Below are 18,365 nucleotides of genomic sequence, written 5' to 3' on the forward strand. Positions count from 1 at the left end.
CTGTGATTCTCCTGTTTTACCATGATTGATGTGTAACATTGAGAAGAAAAAAGAAAAAGCTAAGTTTAAATGTGAGCTCACATGTGTAATCCTTCAGATTAGACCCACTGCAGCAGTGGGAGAGAGTGCACTGCTTCAGGAAAATCTTTGGTGTATTTTCATTAAGCTATTCATAATTTAACAGGATTTTTGTAGTTGCATGGCAATGGCAGGAGCAGGAATGAGCCAACCTCCACCATTCCTCAATGAGTTAGGTGAGCCAGTCATTCCTTGGAGAAGGTGGGAAGGTATATTCAAATCCTACCTAATAGCTATTGGGGGTAGCAACTACACGAACATACGCAAACAACATATATTGCTACACAATTTAGGCACACATGGGAGGAAAATATACGAAGATATTACAGGGAGATTGATAGAGGATGAGGAAGAGGTGGTGGAAGAAGGTGTCAATGTGTATGAAAGCACACTGAGGGAACTAGCGGCTCACTTTAAGGAGAAGATAAACGTAGTGATGGAAAGGCATAAGTTCTTCAAGAGGGTGCAGAAGAGGGAGGAGAAAGTGAGCAATTACATAGCAGTGTTAAGAGGGTTGTCAGCCACTTGTGAGTTTGGTCAGCTCACCGACTCATTAATAAGAGACCAACTAGTGAGGTGCACCAATGACACGAAGATACAAGAGGAATTACTGACAAAGAACCCAAATCTGGAGGAGGCAATAAACATTGCTAAGGGACTAGAACACACTGCACGCTGCATGAGGGAAATGAAAGCACCTGAAGGGACTAACAGAGAGAGGGCTGAAGGTAAATTCAGTACAGAGAGTGAAACAGTTTGCAAAGTAGGCGACAAAAGTAAAGAGGTCAATCGCAGCAAGCCTAGTTCTTCTGTGTGTTACAAATGTGGCAGTCCCAATCACTTAGCCAATAACTGGAAATGTCCAGCAAGGAATGTACAGTGCAGAAAGTGTAACAGATGGGGGCATTATTCTAAGGTGTGTAAGGCCCCGGGAAAGGCAGTGCATGTCATTGAAGAAACACCTCAGGAAGAGGAAAGGGAAAAGTCTTACGTTTTTCAAGTGGGGGATGAGGAAGATAATGATGATGATATGTACCCTAAATGTGATGTTTTACTTGATGGGGTTAAGTTCAGTATGTTCGCAGATTCATGCTCCCCATACACGTTAGTAGACAAGAAAGTGTTTGATGACAAATTTGCTAACCGCCCTGTGAAGTTGTATACACCAGACATCAGTCCAAAGGGTTACAATGAAGGAAGGATTCCCCTGGAGGGCATGGCAACCATGAGAATCTCATTTAAGGATAGACACACAGTAGGGAAGGTGTATGTGTCCACGAGGGGATCGACCTTATTGAGTTGGAAGCATCAGAAGCAGTTGGGAATCATCCTTGATCCTAACAATAGGGAGCAGGTGTTGTTAATTGAACCTGAAGGAATATCAGAGGATCTCACCAAAGAGTTTAAAGAAGTGTTCAGTGATAGATTGGGTGTGTTTAAGAATTACATGCACAAGATAGTGTTAAAGGAGGGAGCGGAGCCAGTAGTGCACAAGACCAGGTCCATACCATTACGCATGAGGGAGCCCCTCCAGCAGGAACTCCAGAGACTAGTCAATGAGGGGGTCATTACAGAAATTGAGAGTTCAGCATGGCTTGCCCCGATCGTCATCATGGCCAAAGATAAAGGGAACAGCATAAGACTCTGCGTGGACCTGAGAGACCTGAACGCCAACATCCTGGTGGACAGGTTTCCTCTTCCCAGGATAGGGGAGATGTTAAGCACCATAAAGGGGGCCAAGTATTTCAGCGTGTTGGACCTATCGTCGGCCTATTATCAAATCAAACTCCATCCAGAGTCCCAGCTATTGACAGCATTCACTACCCCATTTGGAAATTTCAAGTTTCAGAGAATGCCATTTGGATTGGCGTCAGCTGCTGCTGCTTTCCAAAGAGTCATGCAACATGCGTTGAAAGACTGTAGGAACACCATATGTTTCCAAGACGATATACTTATCTTTGGTAGTTGCGAAGAAGAACACAATGAAATGGCTAGAAGAGTCCTGAAGAAGTTGAAAGAAGTAGGCTTCACCACGAAACCCTCCAAATGCAAACTGGGAGTAAGCTCTGTGGACTACCTGGGACACACTCTATCCGAAGAAGGCATCAAGCCAAAACTGGACCTAGTAAAGGCAGTGGAGAACGCTCCCTCTCCCAAGAACAAAGAGGACATACTGTCTTTCCTAGGTCTGGCAGAATATATGGCCAAGTTTGTTAAGGATTTTGCGATGGTGTCGCAGCCGCTAAGAGACTTGATAAAGAAGGACAGTGTCTTTGAATGGGGTAAAGAACAAGAAACGTCCATGATGAGCATAAAAAAAGCTATCATTGGAGCTCCATATATAGGGAAGTTTGATCCTAACGGAGTAACCATCATCTCCACGGATGCAAGCAACAGAGGCATTGGGGCAACACTGGCGCAGAAGGAAGGCAGCAAGATAAACGTGATAGCTTTTGCATCAAGAACCCTCACAGTGTCTGAAAAAAACTACTCGACCATAGAGAAGGAAGCCCTGGCTGTGTATTGGGCCGTGTGTCACTACAAATTTTTCATTTGGGGCATGCCATTTGAAATACAGACTGACCACAAACCGCTGGTTTCTCTTTTCACCAAAAAGAACATGGAAAGCATGACGCCAAGGATAGCTAAATGGGCAGTGGGCCTACAAGCATATAACTTCACAGTGTCCTACATTCCTGGGCAACAAAACAGAGTTGCAGACTTCTTGTCAAGAGCACCCACAGAAGGAGAAGAGGAAGAAGAGAAGGAGGTTAACTCAATCATGGAGGTGCGTTTAGCAGCAGTTGAAAAGGTGTCATGGGAAACACAGATGGAACAAGATGAAGTATTGAAGAAGGTGAGGAGATATATTGTGTCGGGATGGCCCAAGAAATGCAAGGACACAGAGTCAGAGATCCAGCCATATTGGAATGTGAGAGAGGAGTTATCAGTGGAAGGGGATCTCATACTGAAGTCAGGAAAATTAGTCCCTCCAGATGCCATAAGAAACCAAGTAGTGGAACTAGCCCACGAAGGACATCTAGGAAGGAGCTTGTGCAAGGCCAGACTCCGGGCAGACTATTGGTTTCCTACGATGGACAGAGAAATGGAAGACAAGGTACGCGACTGTTACGCGTGTGCCCTGAGTGATAAGACAAAGATCACGAGAAGAGCACCACTGTCACCCGTTGAAGTTCCAGGAGTTCCATGGAGCAAGTTAGGATTTGATATTGCAGGTCCCATCCGGGGTAGAGGACCCCAAGACTGTTACCTATTAGTCTTAGTGGACTACTTCTCAAGCTGGATAACCTGCAAGATCGTCCACAGCGTGAGCACTAAAGTTATAGTAGATTTCCTTAAAGAGGTGTTCACCCTAGAAGGCATACCCTCCACACTGGTGACAGACAATGGAGTTCAACTGGTGTCGGAAGAAATGAAGGAATTCCTCAAAGACTGTTCAGTGACCCACATTCGCACACCACTGTATTGTCCCAAAGCAAACGGAAAGGTGGAGAGAGTCAACCGTATGTTGAAGGAGAGCATCCAGTTGGCCAATAGGGCAGGGGAGAACATAGAGGAGGCCATAAGAGACATGCTGTGGGCATACCACACCACGCCTAAGTCCACCACCGGATGCACGCCCTTTGAGTTACTGAGGGGAAGAAAAGCGGGCACCAAACTCACACCAGGTTGGATGGGGAGAAGACATTCAACGGAGATCGAGCACGGAGAAGTCAAGAGGAAGATTGAAGACAGTCAACGAAAATACAAGGAATGGTATGACAAGAAATGGGGAGTGAAGGAAAGAGAATTTCAGGAAGGTCAAGGAGTCCATGTGAAGAAACCGGAGAGACTATGGAAAGGGGGTGACAAGTTCTATGCCTCCAAGACCATCGGGCAGCCAAATAGAAATTCTGTGGTCATGGAAGATGGGAGGCTATGGAGCCATGATCGAGTGGTTCCAGCAGAAGGGAGAGAACAGGGGTCAGTAGTGAGGAGAGCAGGAGGTAATGACGTCGGAGAAAACGTCAGACAAGACAGAAGGAGTGTTAGATTTAGAACCTCTCCTCAGTGGCACAAACAGTACATAATGAGATAGACGCACACATCACATTCATAGCCTACCATTCACCGCAAGACAGATTTCTGAGTACTCGTGTTATTTCCCTTAAGGGGGATGATGTGTTGTAACCTAAGCATTCCCTCACCCCTTCCCTTTCCCCGTTTTCCCCCCTCCTCTTGGTATAGTGTTGGTACATTCCATGTGACAGCCAGGCGCTCACTGTGGAATGTTGACACAGTGACCCAGGCTACCATACTGACAAGCTTACGGCAGTTCTTTGTTATCAACTTAAGAATAAAGACCCTTCAGCACAAGAACTCTGCGTCCCTCTTTACTACAACTACATTCAGAGGAAATAAGTCTGAGGCATCAGGCTCTGTGATTCTCGGCTGTCCAAGGCCTGAGCTCTTTAGTCCGGGCCGGGCATCTTGCTTATATAACTCGGTAAAATGTTTAACCCAGACATTCTCCTCTATAGCGATCTCTACCTGGTCAGAATTCCTATCAACAAAGAACGGGGCGTTAACCGCGTTCCAGAATGCGGTTTTATCTTTCAAGGAACTCGCCTTGATTAAAGCTCCCCAAGCTGCCTGCTTCAGATCCTTCCTCCGTTTTTGTAAGGTAGTCTTGTAAGATGCCCTAGCTGATCTAATGTCTAGCACATTTCTAGGTACCTTTTTTAGGGTTTGGATAAGATGGGAATGTGCTTTAGTGCACTTGTGATTGGAACAACCCTCAGCTTTACTCTTCCCCCCTTTTCGTGATGAACCAGTCAATTTACTACTAATATGAGCAGAAATCTTGTGTAAAGCTGCAATGACATTAGTGGGGTTGGGGTTTTCCTCGAGGCAAGTCATAAAATCCTCTATCTGACCCTCTACTAAATTCTGCAAGAAATTCATAGGGTTTACCTTGTTCCATTTAATTACATAGCCATTGGTTCTAGCCAACGAGATCCCGTGAGAATATATGTTTTCAGCTACGTTAAAAACTTTCCTGCCACACAGCCCTTTATCAAAATGGAGCTAATGGGAAAGTGGTCACTAAGCGCAATGTGCTCTGTATTGAATGAGAGGAAGCTACGGTAGTAACTTGTGGAAACCAATGTATAATCAATAACAGACAGAGACCCTCACCCGACAAAGGTGGGTTGGAAGTCAACCTGTGGATTACATAGTTCATTTGCAAAACCTAAGTCCCAGTCATATAATAAGTGGTTAAACAAATTCCCAAGCACAGAGTGCCCAAAGTGTGTACAAGGGTCACCCTTAAGATTAACCATGCCACATATCTCCGTGTCACTGTGTCGGCATAAGTGGCAGTTAAAATCTCCCGTCACTATGATATATCGTTCATTCTGTTCGGCTCCTAGTCCCCTACGTAGGGCATCATTTAGTTCTTCAAAGGCCCTATGTTGATCGGCCTTTGGGATATTATTATACAGATTAATCAAAATAATAGGGTGATTTTCTCCCGACTTTAGAGAGAGGACCTGGTAGTAATGAGACCCCCCCTATGGTTAAACAGTTGGTGGTTAAGTTAACCTTATTGGATATAAAAGTACATAACCCCCCGGAGCATCTACCTCTATTATTCGGCTGTGCTGCTAAAAAGTGTGTGCGGTAGCCCTCTAAATGTATCTCGGCCTTCTCCCAGCATTCCTGAAGGCAGATTACATCAAACTTATCTACAAATTCCAGGAATGTAGGATACTTAATTTTTTTTGAAAGACCCGCTACATTCCATGATAGTAGACCCATCCTGACCCTTTGCGCGTGTAGTGGTGTCCCTAAATCTTGTGTGACAGAAATTAGGGTACGACTTAGCCTGGATGTGGGGACCGCTCTATCTTCATCATCCCCCACAATCTTACTAGGTGGCTCACTTCGGGCTGGGACACTCAATTTAACCTCCTCGGGATAGGTGTTCACTAAAGTAGCAGTAAAAATAAGCAGTTTAAAGAACATACATATTTTCATGTGCATGGAGTGGCGCGCAGTCAACCTTAGGAGGCGAGATATTTTGGATGGGAGACATGTTTATATTTTTGTGCTTTTCGTCAGAGTTTGGCCTTCTAAGTTTGGTTACACCATTTGTTCGTAGCCTTTCCCTTGCCGCTTGCTACATTCTTAGCCCTTTAAGTGCTGCATTCATACAACATACAGATTTTCATTCTAAAATAAACCTAAGTTGTTAAATGCACCGAGAACATGCTATGCTAAATATGACTCGATTCTTGCTGTGGTTGGTCACAATGTTCTTCTGCGGCCCTTGAGGACTCCGGGCTTTTGGTCGGGCCCCGTAGTAGAGTAGCATTACTTACATTTTGGTTTTGCAGCCAACGACGTCATTTTGTAGGAGGACGCCAATATGCATGCTGATACCTACAAAATGCAGCAAGTACTTTACTAATTTAACAATATAAAATATATTGGTAAAAGCTGCACGAAAAGTGGTGTTTTTACTTTTAGCACAAATGAGCTTACAAAAACGAGCAGCGACCTCGGAGCGGGAGGTGGTGGAGGGGGAAGGCTCCAGTTTTGTGACGGGGTGAGGCAAGCAGTGTTCTAGGAGGTGGGAGGGGGGTAGGTTGGTCCATGGCATGCTTAAACATTTGCAGGGAGTTTGTCGATCTTTCAGAGAATCAGTGTTCATTTTGGGGCAGGCCATTCACGAAAAAACAAGCAGCTCGTACCTTTCCAGGCAGACTGTATCCTGCATTATCTCAAATCATGAAATTTAAAATACTGCTCTTTAACAATGGATCGGAACCCTGTGTCTGTTGTCAATTCACACAAGTGTACAATCACATCGTCTCTCTGGTACTTGCATTGGGGGTGGCCACACAGCTGTACTCACTGGTTTCCGCTGCTGGGGACGAGGGAAACCGTCTCACTCTGCCTTTGTTGTCTGTGCTTCAAGCAAGAAAATCCTGCCTGGGTGGGTGGGGCGTCTCCCAGGTCCTAGCGCCGCTCCAGGCCAGCTTCAATGTCAGCGGATGCGTACGATGTATAGCATCACATGCATGTGAGAAGGACAGGTCAGGCAAAATAAAGTGCAAATGCAGCCAGCCAATCAGAGGGGGGGAGAGCATTTACAAATGCAATAAGACTCGTATTTACGCAAGCCCTATTGCCTTGTAATAAGAATGCCGGCATCTAAGATGGCAGGAAAAGAAGTGAGTGTGGGGCGGTGGTGGGCAGAGAAGTGACAGACTGCGGGAGAGAACGGGAGAGGAAGGGGAACAAAACAGTTTTAAAAGTAAAGGGGCCGATAGCTATGGAGGGAGAAAAATTACGACATGGCCGTCAGGAGGCGGGATTAGTTTGAGGAAAACCAATCAGATTGCAGCATTTAGGAATTCAGCCAATCAAAAAGATAGGTGGAAAGTGGGCGGCGCTTCCCCCACTATACTGTATACAGCATCTCTCAATGACACAGCGCATGCGCTGCCTAGCCGAGACCTAAAAAGGAAGGTTTGAACCTGGCAGAAGGTTAACTTGCCAGGTTGACATGGCTGTTTAGAACTGCATACAAAGGCTGTGCTGCAGCAGGCCCGAGACATGTTTAAAGTGCTACTTCAGTGGTTGGAAATCAGTGCTGCAGGCCCACCAGTAGCATTTTAATTTACAGGCCCGGGGAACTAGTGGTGAATGCACTTTACTAAACTTATAAGGCAATCAAATATGCAAATTGTGGATAAGCCAATGTTACCACATTTTAAGTCGCAAACTCATGCACATTAGCACTAATTAGCAGTGGTAAAGTGCCCAGAGTCCTAAAGGCAACAAAAATGAGGTCAGAAAAATAGGAGGATGAACACAACAAGATAAAGGTGCCCCTGCAGAAAGGGCCATTTCCAACAATATCTTAGGGATAGACTTAAGCAACGATGTTCTTTTGCAGCTGGCATCATTTGCCCAGCTGTGCATTGTTGCCCTGCTTTCTGACTGCTAGAGGAATGGACTTACAGTGGTGGTCTGTTTGTTTTTTGTTTTGATTTCCCTTGTTGAACTATTTGGCCTCTCATGGTTTCGAGAGGAATTTAGGGCCAGATTTACAACCTATTGCACCAATTTTGCATCACTTTTCCAATTTTAACAATGATGCAAAAGTGGCTCAAGAGGCTTGTAAATCTGCCCCTTAATGTCCATGTGGCCTTGTTTTAGTACCGCCCCCTCTCCTAATAGGGCTGTCCATTACTCATCCGCACACCCATCCGTACACATACATCAGCAGTCAGATGGCATCGTCAATAAATGGGGAACTGAGAGTGTGACTGCACTTTGCCTTTAGTTTCCATTTGCTATTTTACAATTAAAGAATTGGCCAGCTGATGTATTAAATGTTTGTGATTAATGGTATGACCCAAACTTAATTTCATTTGTTTTTAAGTAAAAAGTATTATTCCTTCCTCAAATTCTTCACCAAAGGAAAGATTTATAACACACTATGTTCTTTTCATTTCACTTAAAGGAAAACGGGAAGAAGACCGGATATGTGAAGAAAGGAGACGGGCGGAGAGAGCAGAAAGAGAGAGGAGGATTGCAGAAGAGATTGAAAGAGAGAGCTGCGCTCTAGAAGAGAAGATGGTGAAAGATGCAAAGAACTTGAAGGAGAAGAGACAGCAGCGAGAGCAAAACCGTGTTCAGGAACGCACACGTGCTATGCAGTATGCGATAGGAGGCAATACTGGCACCATCGAGATAGACGAGGTAGGGTATAATCCACATATATGTGACCGATTCTGTCTGATGTCTCATTCGAATTATGGTGTCCATGAAAGACCTGCAAAAAATTGAGAAAACCAAGAGAAGGCTAAGCATGCTATGCCTTTGTGCAGATCCATGAAACAATGTTAATGTTATTAACAAATCAAAACTTTAAATACCTGCACTTGGAGAACCCTGATTACAGTGATAACTGGTTGGGAATGGGGGTGGCAGGGCAGGGGAGTTAAAACAATAAAAATATTACAAAATAAAAAAAAACACCTCTTTCTCCGTCTCTTCTCCGTTGTCTCTTGCTTCTCTCCCTGACTCCAGATCCGGAATCTGGAAGGCCACTCATGATGCTGCTGTCACCATGTTAGCAGCATGGTGACTGGTCAGAACACAGTTCTTTGCCACTCAGACGGGGACAATGAGCCTGTGCATGTTCCCCACCAGGCTGTGCATTACAGCCTAGTGGGGAGCATACAAAGTGTGCATGACTGTTTGACTGGCCCAAGGCGATCAGCCAGGCTGTCAGCCAAACTGTCATGTGCAGTTGGGGCCTCATTAATGAGACACCTTGTGCCTCCGGAACGTCACTTTTTGTGACGTTCTGTGGTGCAGAAGCCTGCATGATAATTATCTGGCAGCACTGAGCCACTTTTTTTGGCTTAATGCTTCCTGATAAATACCAGTCCCTTTAACGCAGTGTTCTGCATTAAAGGGACGTGCAATGGGTGTTGCTGGGGGCGTTCCCAGCAGCATCCATGGCCTTTTGACAATGCCCCAGATTTATGAGAAATCGTGAATCTGAGGCGGCGCCAAAAGCTTACGCCTCCCAGGGGAGTCATAAGGGAGGCACAACTGGGAGAGATATCTTTATTTCTCCTCGTTTTTCCTTTTTCTAAGTGTGCTGCAGAATGCAGCAAACATAGAAAGAGGAAAAGCCTCTTGTGATTAATTTTGTACAGAAAGGTTTCCCTTCCGTTACAAAAATATTAATCCCCGCAAGGCCGGCCCCCTTGCACCATGGTGATAAGGTGCCTGCATTAGCGCAGGCAGCCCATTGTGTGCCGGCGCAGGGGAAAAGGACAGGAATGCACCGTATCTTATGGATACGGCGCATTCCTGCCCTTGCCCTTTTCTTTTGCCGCAGGGATAAATGAGGCCCTTAGAGTTTGCCCACCACTCCTCCCAGGCCCACCCGCCCTAACCTAGCCTGTATCTACATAAAATAAAATGATAATAACACTGTTATTATCATTTTCGTTTTCATTTGTCCACTGCTGCAAAAGGCATCCGGGAAAAAGCATTAGGGTGGCTGCAATCTTTTATGAAGGACAGAACACAATCAGTACGCATGGGCGACTTCTCATCCCCTCCCCGGAACATCAAGTATGGGGTCCCACAAGGGGCCTCACTGAGCCCAACATTGTTCAACATGTTTGTCTCCTCGTTGGCTGAAACAGGAAGAAAGTGGGGTGTCGATATCTGTTCTTATGCAGACGACACCCAGCTGATGATTACATTAGATGAGGAAGATGACCCAAAGGATAGGCTACTAAACTGCCTCACTGAACTAGCTAACTGGATGCATAGCCATTGCCTAAAGTTAAACGCAGATAAGTCCGAAATACTCCGGTTCGGCAGACACACACAGTTATGGGATAGCAGCTGGTGGCCCATAACCCTGGGTACCCCTCCCAGCCCGACAATGACAGCAAAGAATTTAGGTGTGACATTGGACAACACTCTGAGCATGCAAACCCATGTATCAATAATCTGTGGTAAAGGCTTTGCAATATTGAAAATGCTCAGAAGAGTCTTTCCATGGATTCCTACTGAGTGCAGAAAGATCCTGGTCCAGTCCCTACTGATGAGCAGGCTGGACTATGGAAATTCCCTCTACGTGGGAATGGCTGACTATCTCTTTGCCAAATTACAGGTCGTACAGAACGCTGCGGCAAAGGCAATTTGCAACAAAAAGAAATACGACCCAGCCAAGAGTTGCATGAGAGAGCTCCACTGGCTACCAATGAGACAAAGAGCTACCTTTAAACTATTGTGCATAACGCATAGAGCACTGCACAACACAGGCCCACATATTTTAAAAAACAAAATCAAATTCTATGCGCCATCCAGGAACTTACGCTCTCAAACAACAGCGAGAGCAAGAACCACCCGTGTGAAGACAGCCAGGATGGGTGGACGGGCCTCCTCCCACCTGGCGGCAACCAGCTGGTACGAGCTGCCCCTGAATCATAGATTGACGGACTGTCACCTTTCCTTCAGGAAGCAATTGAAAACATTTCTCTTCCCCAAGCCAGACTAAAAGAACGACTCTGTTATTCGCTTACCACCCACTACTGATACTATAGCGCCGTGATATCCTACTCAGGATGATTGTTTGCGCTTTATAAGCACCATTAACATAACTGCTCTGAGAGAAATGGGGCAATGCTCCTCCGCCTTAGCGAAGGAGCCATCCCTGTTTGATAAGTGCCTGCGAAATTTGATGCAGATTCATCTAACAGTATACAATAAGGTGGTCCCAGTATTGTAACATCAAAAGTGTTAAACAGAAGAACAAATCACAGTAAAGTACAATTGTACAAACACAGCGTTCTGGTTGTAGCAGTGTTATTTAATCACACTGAAACAGATTGTTTTTTGCAAAAGCCTACATGATCATTTTCCAGATGCGCTGCGGATGTCCAAGTGATTGATTCTGGTTATCCCTTGATTGACTCGGGTTACTTAATTCATTTATGACAACAGTCACATGCTTCAGCTGTCCAGCTAACGATGGATCCCTGATTTGCATGGATTACCTTTTACTGCCTAAGTGCCTTCTCAGTCTTGCCGCCATTTTTCTGTGAGCAACGGAGCCCCACGTTCCTCCACCATTGATTAGTGAGAACCCTCCCTTTCACTCATGGTCCCCCCTCACCCCACACCACTGTCCTGAGGAAGACCCCTTGCGTAAGGATGAAAATTATCTACACAACAATTGGGGTCAAAACGTCAACTTTTGAATATTGCCAGTCCTTTTCAACAGTACTTACTTTACTGTTAACATCGTGCTACATGGCAAAACTATACATGTATTTTGTACTATCATGAATGTGTATTTGACCACCTGTTGCACAGGCATATGAGGAATATATGCCAGAACTGCTTGTGATTTTCTGTCACCATTTTTTCTAAATACTTTATTTCACTACCCCACCAAAGTCACAACCTCCCCCTCCCCCCACCTCCCTATTCTCTTCTCCACTTGGGGCACTGTCATGTTGAAAATGTGTTAAAAATGTAGGGTTTTGCAAAAAAAGATCTGCTTTAGTGTGATTAAATAACACTGCTACAACCAGAACGCTGTGTTTGCACAATTGTATTTTACTGTGATATGTTTTTCTGTTTAACATTTTTGAGGTTACAATACTGGGACCACCTTTTTGTATACTGTCTAGCACCCAGGTCCCAGTGATTCCGGGTTTACCCTTTTCTTTAAACCAGCAGAATCATCTAACAGCACTATGGTTAGAAGCATTGGAAAATGTATTGTCCAAGTCCATAACTCCCCCCCCCCCCCCGCTGATGCATTTGTTATAAAATGGGAATGGCCTTAGAATGCCAAAACTTGAAAGCTTCTGCCAACTAGTGTGCAGATTAGTCAGACAGTGCCAAGGTTTATAGCAAATGAACACTTTTTTGCACACCCTTTTTTAATTTAGCCGCTGTTTGAATAATCTGCAAACTTGAAAATTCAAGCATATTCATCAAATGATACAAAGTTATAAACAAATCAAAAAAATGTATTTTCAAATGACAAGATATGCAAAAGTATTAACCCTCTTAATCCTATTTTCATCTTTTTTAAACACTAATACCTCATAAACTAATGACCGGATTTATACCAAACCAAATTTGTGCTTGCATTCCAAGTTAGGCATAAATCCGTTCATCAGTTTTCACTCGAAGCAAAACATACTAAAGTAATGCTTATCATGGTAAGCCATTGCAGGTCTGTGCAGCAGAACAATCATTAAAGGGAGGCATTTTTAGGCTGAATTTATCATTTTATCTACTACCATAGGAAACTTTACAATTGTCTGCAGCCAGAAGGAAGCAGGATTTTTGCATTTTGTTGTACAGCTGTATCAAAGAGAATCCACTCACAAGCCAGTCACAGTCTTAAGAGTTTAGTAACAAAAGAAAAATTAAACTGTGAAGCATAGAATCCATTGACCAGAGGCTGCACTGACAAACTGTTAAGGTTACATTCAAGCTCCTTTCAACTGAAACCAAAAACAAGTAAATGCAGCACTGCAAAAATGTCCCTCTTTTTGCCTTGGAACTCCTATTTATTGCTGATTGGTATTGCTGGGTTTGGAACTACTGACCAGTCCCAAGTGTATCTGCTCAGACTTGTGAATAAAACTGGCCAACCTCAAGTTGGCATATTTAGCTTGTAGAAAATAGAAACCTTCTCAGGGGTCCCACTGATACTTGGTCCTTTTGAACCAACAAAGAAGAAATTGGCACAGATGCTGAAATATAAAAGTAACATTTTTATTAACCTCAGAGGAGGGAGACTACGTCGCACAGAAGCCTTAGCAACTGAATGAGGCAGTCTGAGGAGAATAGAAAACTGGGGCCTTATATATGCTTAGGGTTACATAGTCAGCATAAGACCAAGGGGCAGTCCAGGCTCATGTAAGCATGCAAAATGGCTAATATGGGCATGCAAGATCTGTTTGCTCTACAAAGTGGGAGGAGCTAACAGTTGCTAATTCTGGTGAACACATCCTGACGTTTACAGACTAGAAACAACTGCAAGGACAGCTGCAAGCTCAACTGAGCATGTGCGAAGGTGGAAGATGCTGAATATAGTTTGTTTCTAGGCAGATTACAAGAGCAGTCAACATTGAGAGAGGACAGAGCACATGGCGAGCACTTGGCAGCAGATGGCAAACAAAATGGCTACCAGAAATACAAAATGGCTTTCAGCTCATGCTAACAAATCCGTCCAAACTTTAACAGATAGTCCTTTTAGCATGAGCTAAAGACATTCCTATGATCCGGTGGGAGCATAGAAAATATTTGCAAATTAATTTTCATAAATTTATCAATATCCTAATTAATTGCTAGGTGGGCATTTTCCATTCTAAACATTTCATTAAGTGGGTATATATAAAGTGTAAGCACGAATACAAAGGGAACAAAGCATTAGGTTATAATTAATATACAGACAGTAGGAGAGAGTAATGACCACTATTACGAACAGAATTATCATTTTTCACAACCCTAAGCAAAAGCAAATCCTAAAATCAACTAGTAAACATTTTCAGGGCTCCTACGCATTTCAGTGACTATTCATTTTAATTTCCGAATAGCCAACAGCACATATCTAATAAAAAAAATGTTAGTAAACGTTTCCATTGTTCTCTTTATGAGGGCTAGAACAGCAATCATATCTGGGACCAGGAGGACCACACAGGGCCATAAGAATTAGGACAAAGAGCTGCAAAGGGCTGCTTCTCCTCAAAAATGGGACGACTCAAGGGGTACATTATTACCACTTTTGGACGGAGGTTCCAGGCTCTGAGAGAGAGTCATTTTACTGCACCAGCGCACTTTGGCATTGCACACGAGGCTCCCAGCCAACTCTCAGCTAACTTCTCGCCGCACCCGCTCCGCGGGTGCCGCTTCGCTGGAGGGCTCCTGTGTCTGCAGCTTCGTGGGAGTACAAGCAAGGTCCTAGGCAGCAAGGCGGTAAGGGGCGCGAGGTACCAGCGGGGCTGCGAGCGTGCAGGGACTTCGTTTCCCAAAAGTCCCTGCGAGACCAAGGAAGAGCTTCCGGTCCGCTCTCCCCGCCGGCCCGCCCCCCGCCCATTAAAGGATTTTAAAAGCGTCCCTGCAATCCTCACTCTGTGGGTCACTTACTTTTGGACGGAGGTTCCAGGCTCTGAGAGAGAGTCATTTTACTGCACCAGCGCACTTTGGCATTGCACACGAGGCTCCCAGCCAACTCTCAGCTAACTTCTCGCCGCACCCGCTCCGCGGGTGCCGCTTCGCTGGAGGGCTCCTGTGTCTGCAGCTTCGTGGGAGTACAAGCAAGGTCCTAGGCGGCAAGGCGGTAAGGGGCGCGAGGTACCAGCGGGGCTGCGAGCGTGCAGGGACTTCGTTTCCCAGAAGTCCCTGCGAGACCAAGGAAGAGCTTCCGGTCCGCTCTCCCCGCCGGCCCGCCCCCCCGCCCATTAAAGGATTTTAAAAGCGTCCCTGCAATCCTCACTCTGTGGGTCACTTACTTTTGGACGGAGGTTCCAGGCTCTGAGAGAGAGTCATTTTACTGCACCAGCGCACTTTGGCATTGCACACGAGGCTCCCAGCCAACTCTCAGCTAACTTCTCGCCGCACCCGCTCCGCGGGTGCCGCTTCGCTGGAGGGCTCCTGTGTCTGCAGCTTCGTGGGAGTACAAGCAAGGTCCTAGGCGGCAAGGCGGTAAGGGGCGCGAGGTACCAGCGGGGCTGCGAGCGTGCAGGGACTTCGTTTCCCAGAAGTCCCTGCGAGACCAAGGAAGAGCTTCCGGTCCGCTCTCCCCGCCGGCCCGCCCCCCGCCCATTAAAGGATTTTAAAAGCGTCCCTGCAATCCTCACTCTGTGGGTCACTTACTTTTGGACGGAGGTTCCAGGCTCTGAGAGAGAGTCATTTTACTGCACCAGCGCACTTTGGCATTGCACACGAGGCTCCCAGCCAACTCTCAGCTAACTTCTCGCCGCACCCGCTCCGCGGGTGCCGCTTCGCTGGAGGGCTCCTGTGTCTGCAGCTTCGTGGGAGTACAAGCAAGGTCCTAGGCGGCAAGGCGGTAAGGGGCGCGAGGTACCAGCGGGGCTGCGAGCGTGCAGGGACTTCGTTTCCCAGAAGTCCCTGCGAGACCAAGGAAGAGCATCCGGTCCGCTCTCCCCGCCGGCCCGCCCCCCGCCCATTAAAGGATTTTAAAAGCGTCCCTGCAATCCTCACTCTGTGGGTCACTTACTTTTGGACGGAGGTTCCAGGCTCTGAGAGAGAGTCATTTTACTGCACCAGCGCACTTTGGCATTGCACACGAGGCTCCCAGCCAACTCTCAGCTAACTTCTCGCCGCACCCGCTCCGCGGGTGCCGCTTCGCTGGAGGGCTCCTGTGTCTGCAGCTTCGTGGGAGTACAAGCAAGGTCCTAGGCGGCAAGGCGGTAAGGGGCGCGAGGTACCAGCGGGGCTGCGAGCGTGCAGGGACTTCGTTTCCCAGAAGTCCCTGCGAGACCAAGGAAGAGCTTCCGGTCCGCTCTCCCCGCCGGCCCGCCCCCGCCTAAATCACCACCTACATAACGCCATTTCACTCCCGCAGCGCGGGACGCAGCCCGGGCTAAGACTGGGCAAAGACAGGGCCGTTTTAGGCCGTTATAGACCGGTAAGACCGGACCGGGCCTTCCTCCTTGTTTTTTTTCTTTTTTTTTCTTGTGAACTTTTTAGTTGGCCCTCCCGCTTTGATCACTCTCATTTTTCATACAATGTCTCATCGCGAAACTAGGAGTAAGACTACTAAGACCTTCAAAAAAGCAACAGGCACCCTAGATGATTTTATCACAAGGACCAGCCTCTCTATTGATAATGAAATAACTAAACTCCAACATAAAGTATCAATAGAATTAGAGTGTGCTAGGAGGCTCTCTACCGAACTTGCACTTAGAAAAAAATCTTCTCTAGGCAGTATTGCTACCGCAAAAACTCCCGAACGCACTACTGGCCCAATACCAATTATCACTTTGGCCGAGGTTCATTCATCAATAGAGGAAATAACCCCTCTTATTAACCATGATCCCATTGTGCCCTCTGTTGGTGTTGAATCCGAAAGCCTTCCACCATTGGTTCTTCCAGTGGAGAATTCTGAGGATAGCACAAAAGGGGTTACCAGTAAGCCACCGGTTGAGTTAGAGCTTAACAAAAGTCAGGCATCCTTTAAGGCATCATCAAAACACAAGAGAAAACGCAAACATCTATCTGCCTATGCTAGGAAAAAGGCAAAAGTAGCACCTAGCCACAATTTCACGGGGGGAACTCCAAGTATGTCTAGCGTAACAGCTGATAACACTACACATGATGAAGCGTCGGTAATTGTAGATAGTACTAATGTCAGCGTAGATGAACAAATTTCTATTGTAATGGCTGACCATTCTGATTATAAGGGGCAAAGAGTATCGTCTGACATGACAGAACAAGATGGCGGAAGGGAAGAATTTTTAGCAATAGTGTGGGAGACGCTTAAGAGATTACTCAGACCATTAGAAGTCAGGCTAACTGGCATTGAGAACCAGTTACTCGAGGTTGAGAAAAGTGTCATTACTCTTTCAAGTTTAAGTCTTAATTGTACTGAAGTGTCTACAGTCCATAAACAAGCTCGAGTTCCCGCCCCGGTTTTACCATCGAATACAAACCCATTTAATGTCCAGGGAAAAAAGGAGGGAATAGTAAGGAACTCAAACACTAAACAGCCAACTAGCACTAATGATAACTTAAATCCAACTCCCTCAACCTCTATAACTGTAAACTCCACCAGTAATCCCTCGCAGAAAAGTCAGGGTCACAATAATACATCACAACTGCCAATTACTACCATCAGTCACTCTACTATCCAGAGTGTACCGGCTTTAAAGAAACCCCCACCAAATCCGCCTGCATACCCTAATATCATCCCTGCGAGCAATCATCCTCTGCCTGATAGATCTTTCGCGAAAACCACCTATAAAACAAATCTTCAGCCTAGCCATACACATAGTAATTTTAGAGGAGGGTATATAGACCTGCCACCTGACGTTAGTCCATTTGTAGCTGTTCTCACAGGGGTGCCAGAATTGGATAGCCAATATGAAGAGAACTTCCAATCCCTAAAAAATAAAGTGATTTTTTGGCTAAATAGAAATAAACCCATTCCGAACCAGATGAAAAGTAAAATTCTTATGGTTCGGAGGGTACCGTGGGTAGGGCCGATGGCTAAATCAATCACGGGTGATTGTATTGTTATATCCTTTGAGGAACCCCATAGTGCTGAACAGATCTGCAATTGGAAATCGTACGGAGCAACTCCTCCCATTGAAGCTAGGCTGTTATCGTTCTTTTATCCTCCACCTAGATCCATCAAACACGGCCCTAACTGGAACACTGTCAACCAATATCATGGCTATACACCAAACTTGGCCAGACAGGGTGATCATAATATGTGGTCTGGCATCCCCACCTTTAATAGATTCAGTTGTTTAGATGCTGTCGATTGACTTGGAACTATGCCTGACTGTATTTCTAAGTTATATGATACTTTTTGTAACATGGATAATGGCAATCCTCATCACATAAATGTTTTACTACTGCATTATGATGATCAGGTCATTGAGGATAGGATGTGTAGGCCCAACTCAAAACACAAGAAAAGGGAATTGTCTTCATCAGCAGGAAAAGCATGCTATAGTCTAGATAGG

At 45.7% G+C, this 18,365-nt stretch overlaps 1 protein-coding gene across 1 annotated transcript in view; it reads left to right on the forward strand.

The window, feature by feature from the left end:
- Positions 1 to 18,365, forward strand: part of LOC144819163 (uncharacterized) — a 517,380-nt gene that overhangs the window by 186,744 nt on the left and 312,271 nt on the right. Inside the window, exons 8-9 of the mRNA XM_078677135.1 lie at positions 3,803 to 3,899; positions 8,648 to 8,856. Of these exons, the coding sequence (XP_078533261.1) occupies positions 3,803 to 3,899; positions 8,648 to 8,856 (306 nt within the window). The remainder of the gene's footprint in view (positions 1 to 3,802; positions 3,900 to 8,647; positions 8,857 to 18,365) is intronic.

The sequence above is a fragment of the Lissotriton helveticus genome, chromosome 2_1 (assembly GCF_964261635.1).
Source record: "Lissotriton helveticus chromosome 2_1, aLisHel1.1, whole genome shotgun sequence".
Taxonomy (NCBI): domain Eukaryota; kingdom Metazoa; phylum Chordata; class Amphibia; order Caudata; family Salamandridae; genus Lissotriton; species Lissotriton helveticus.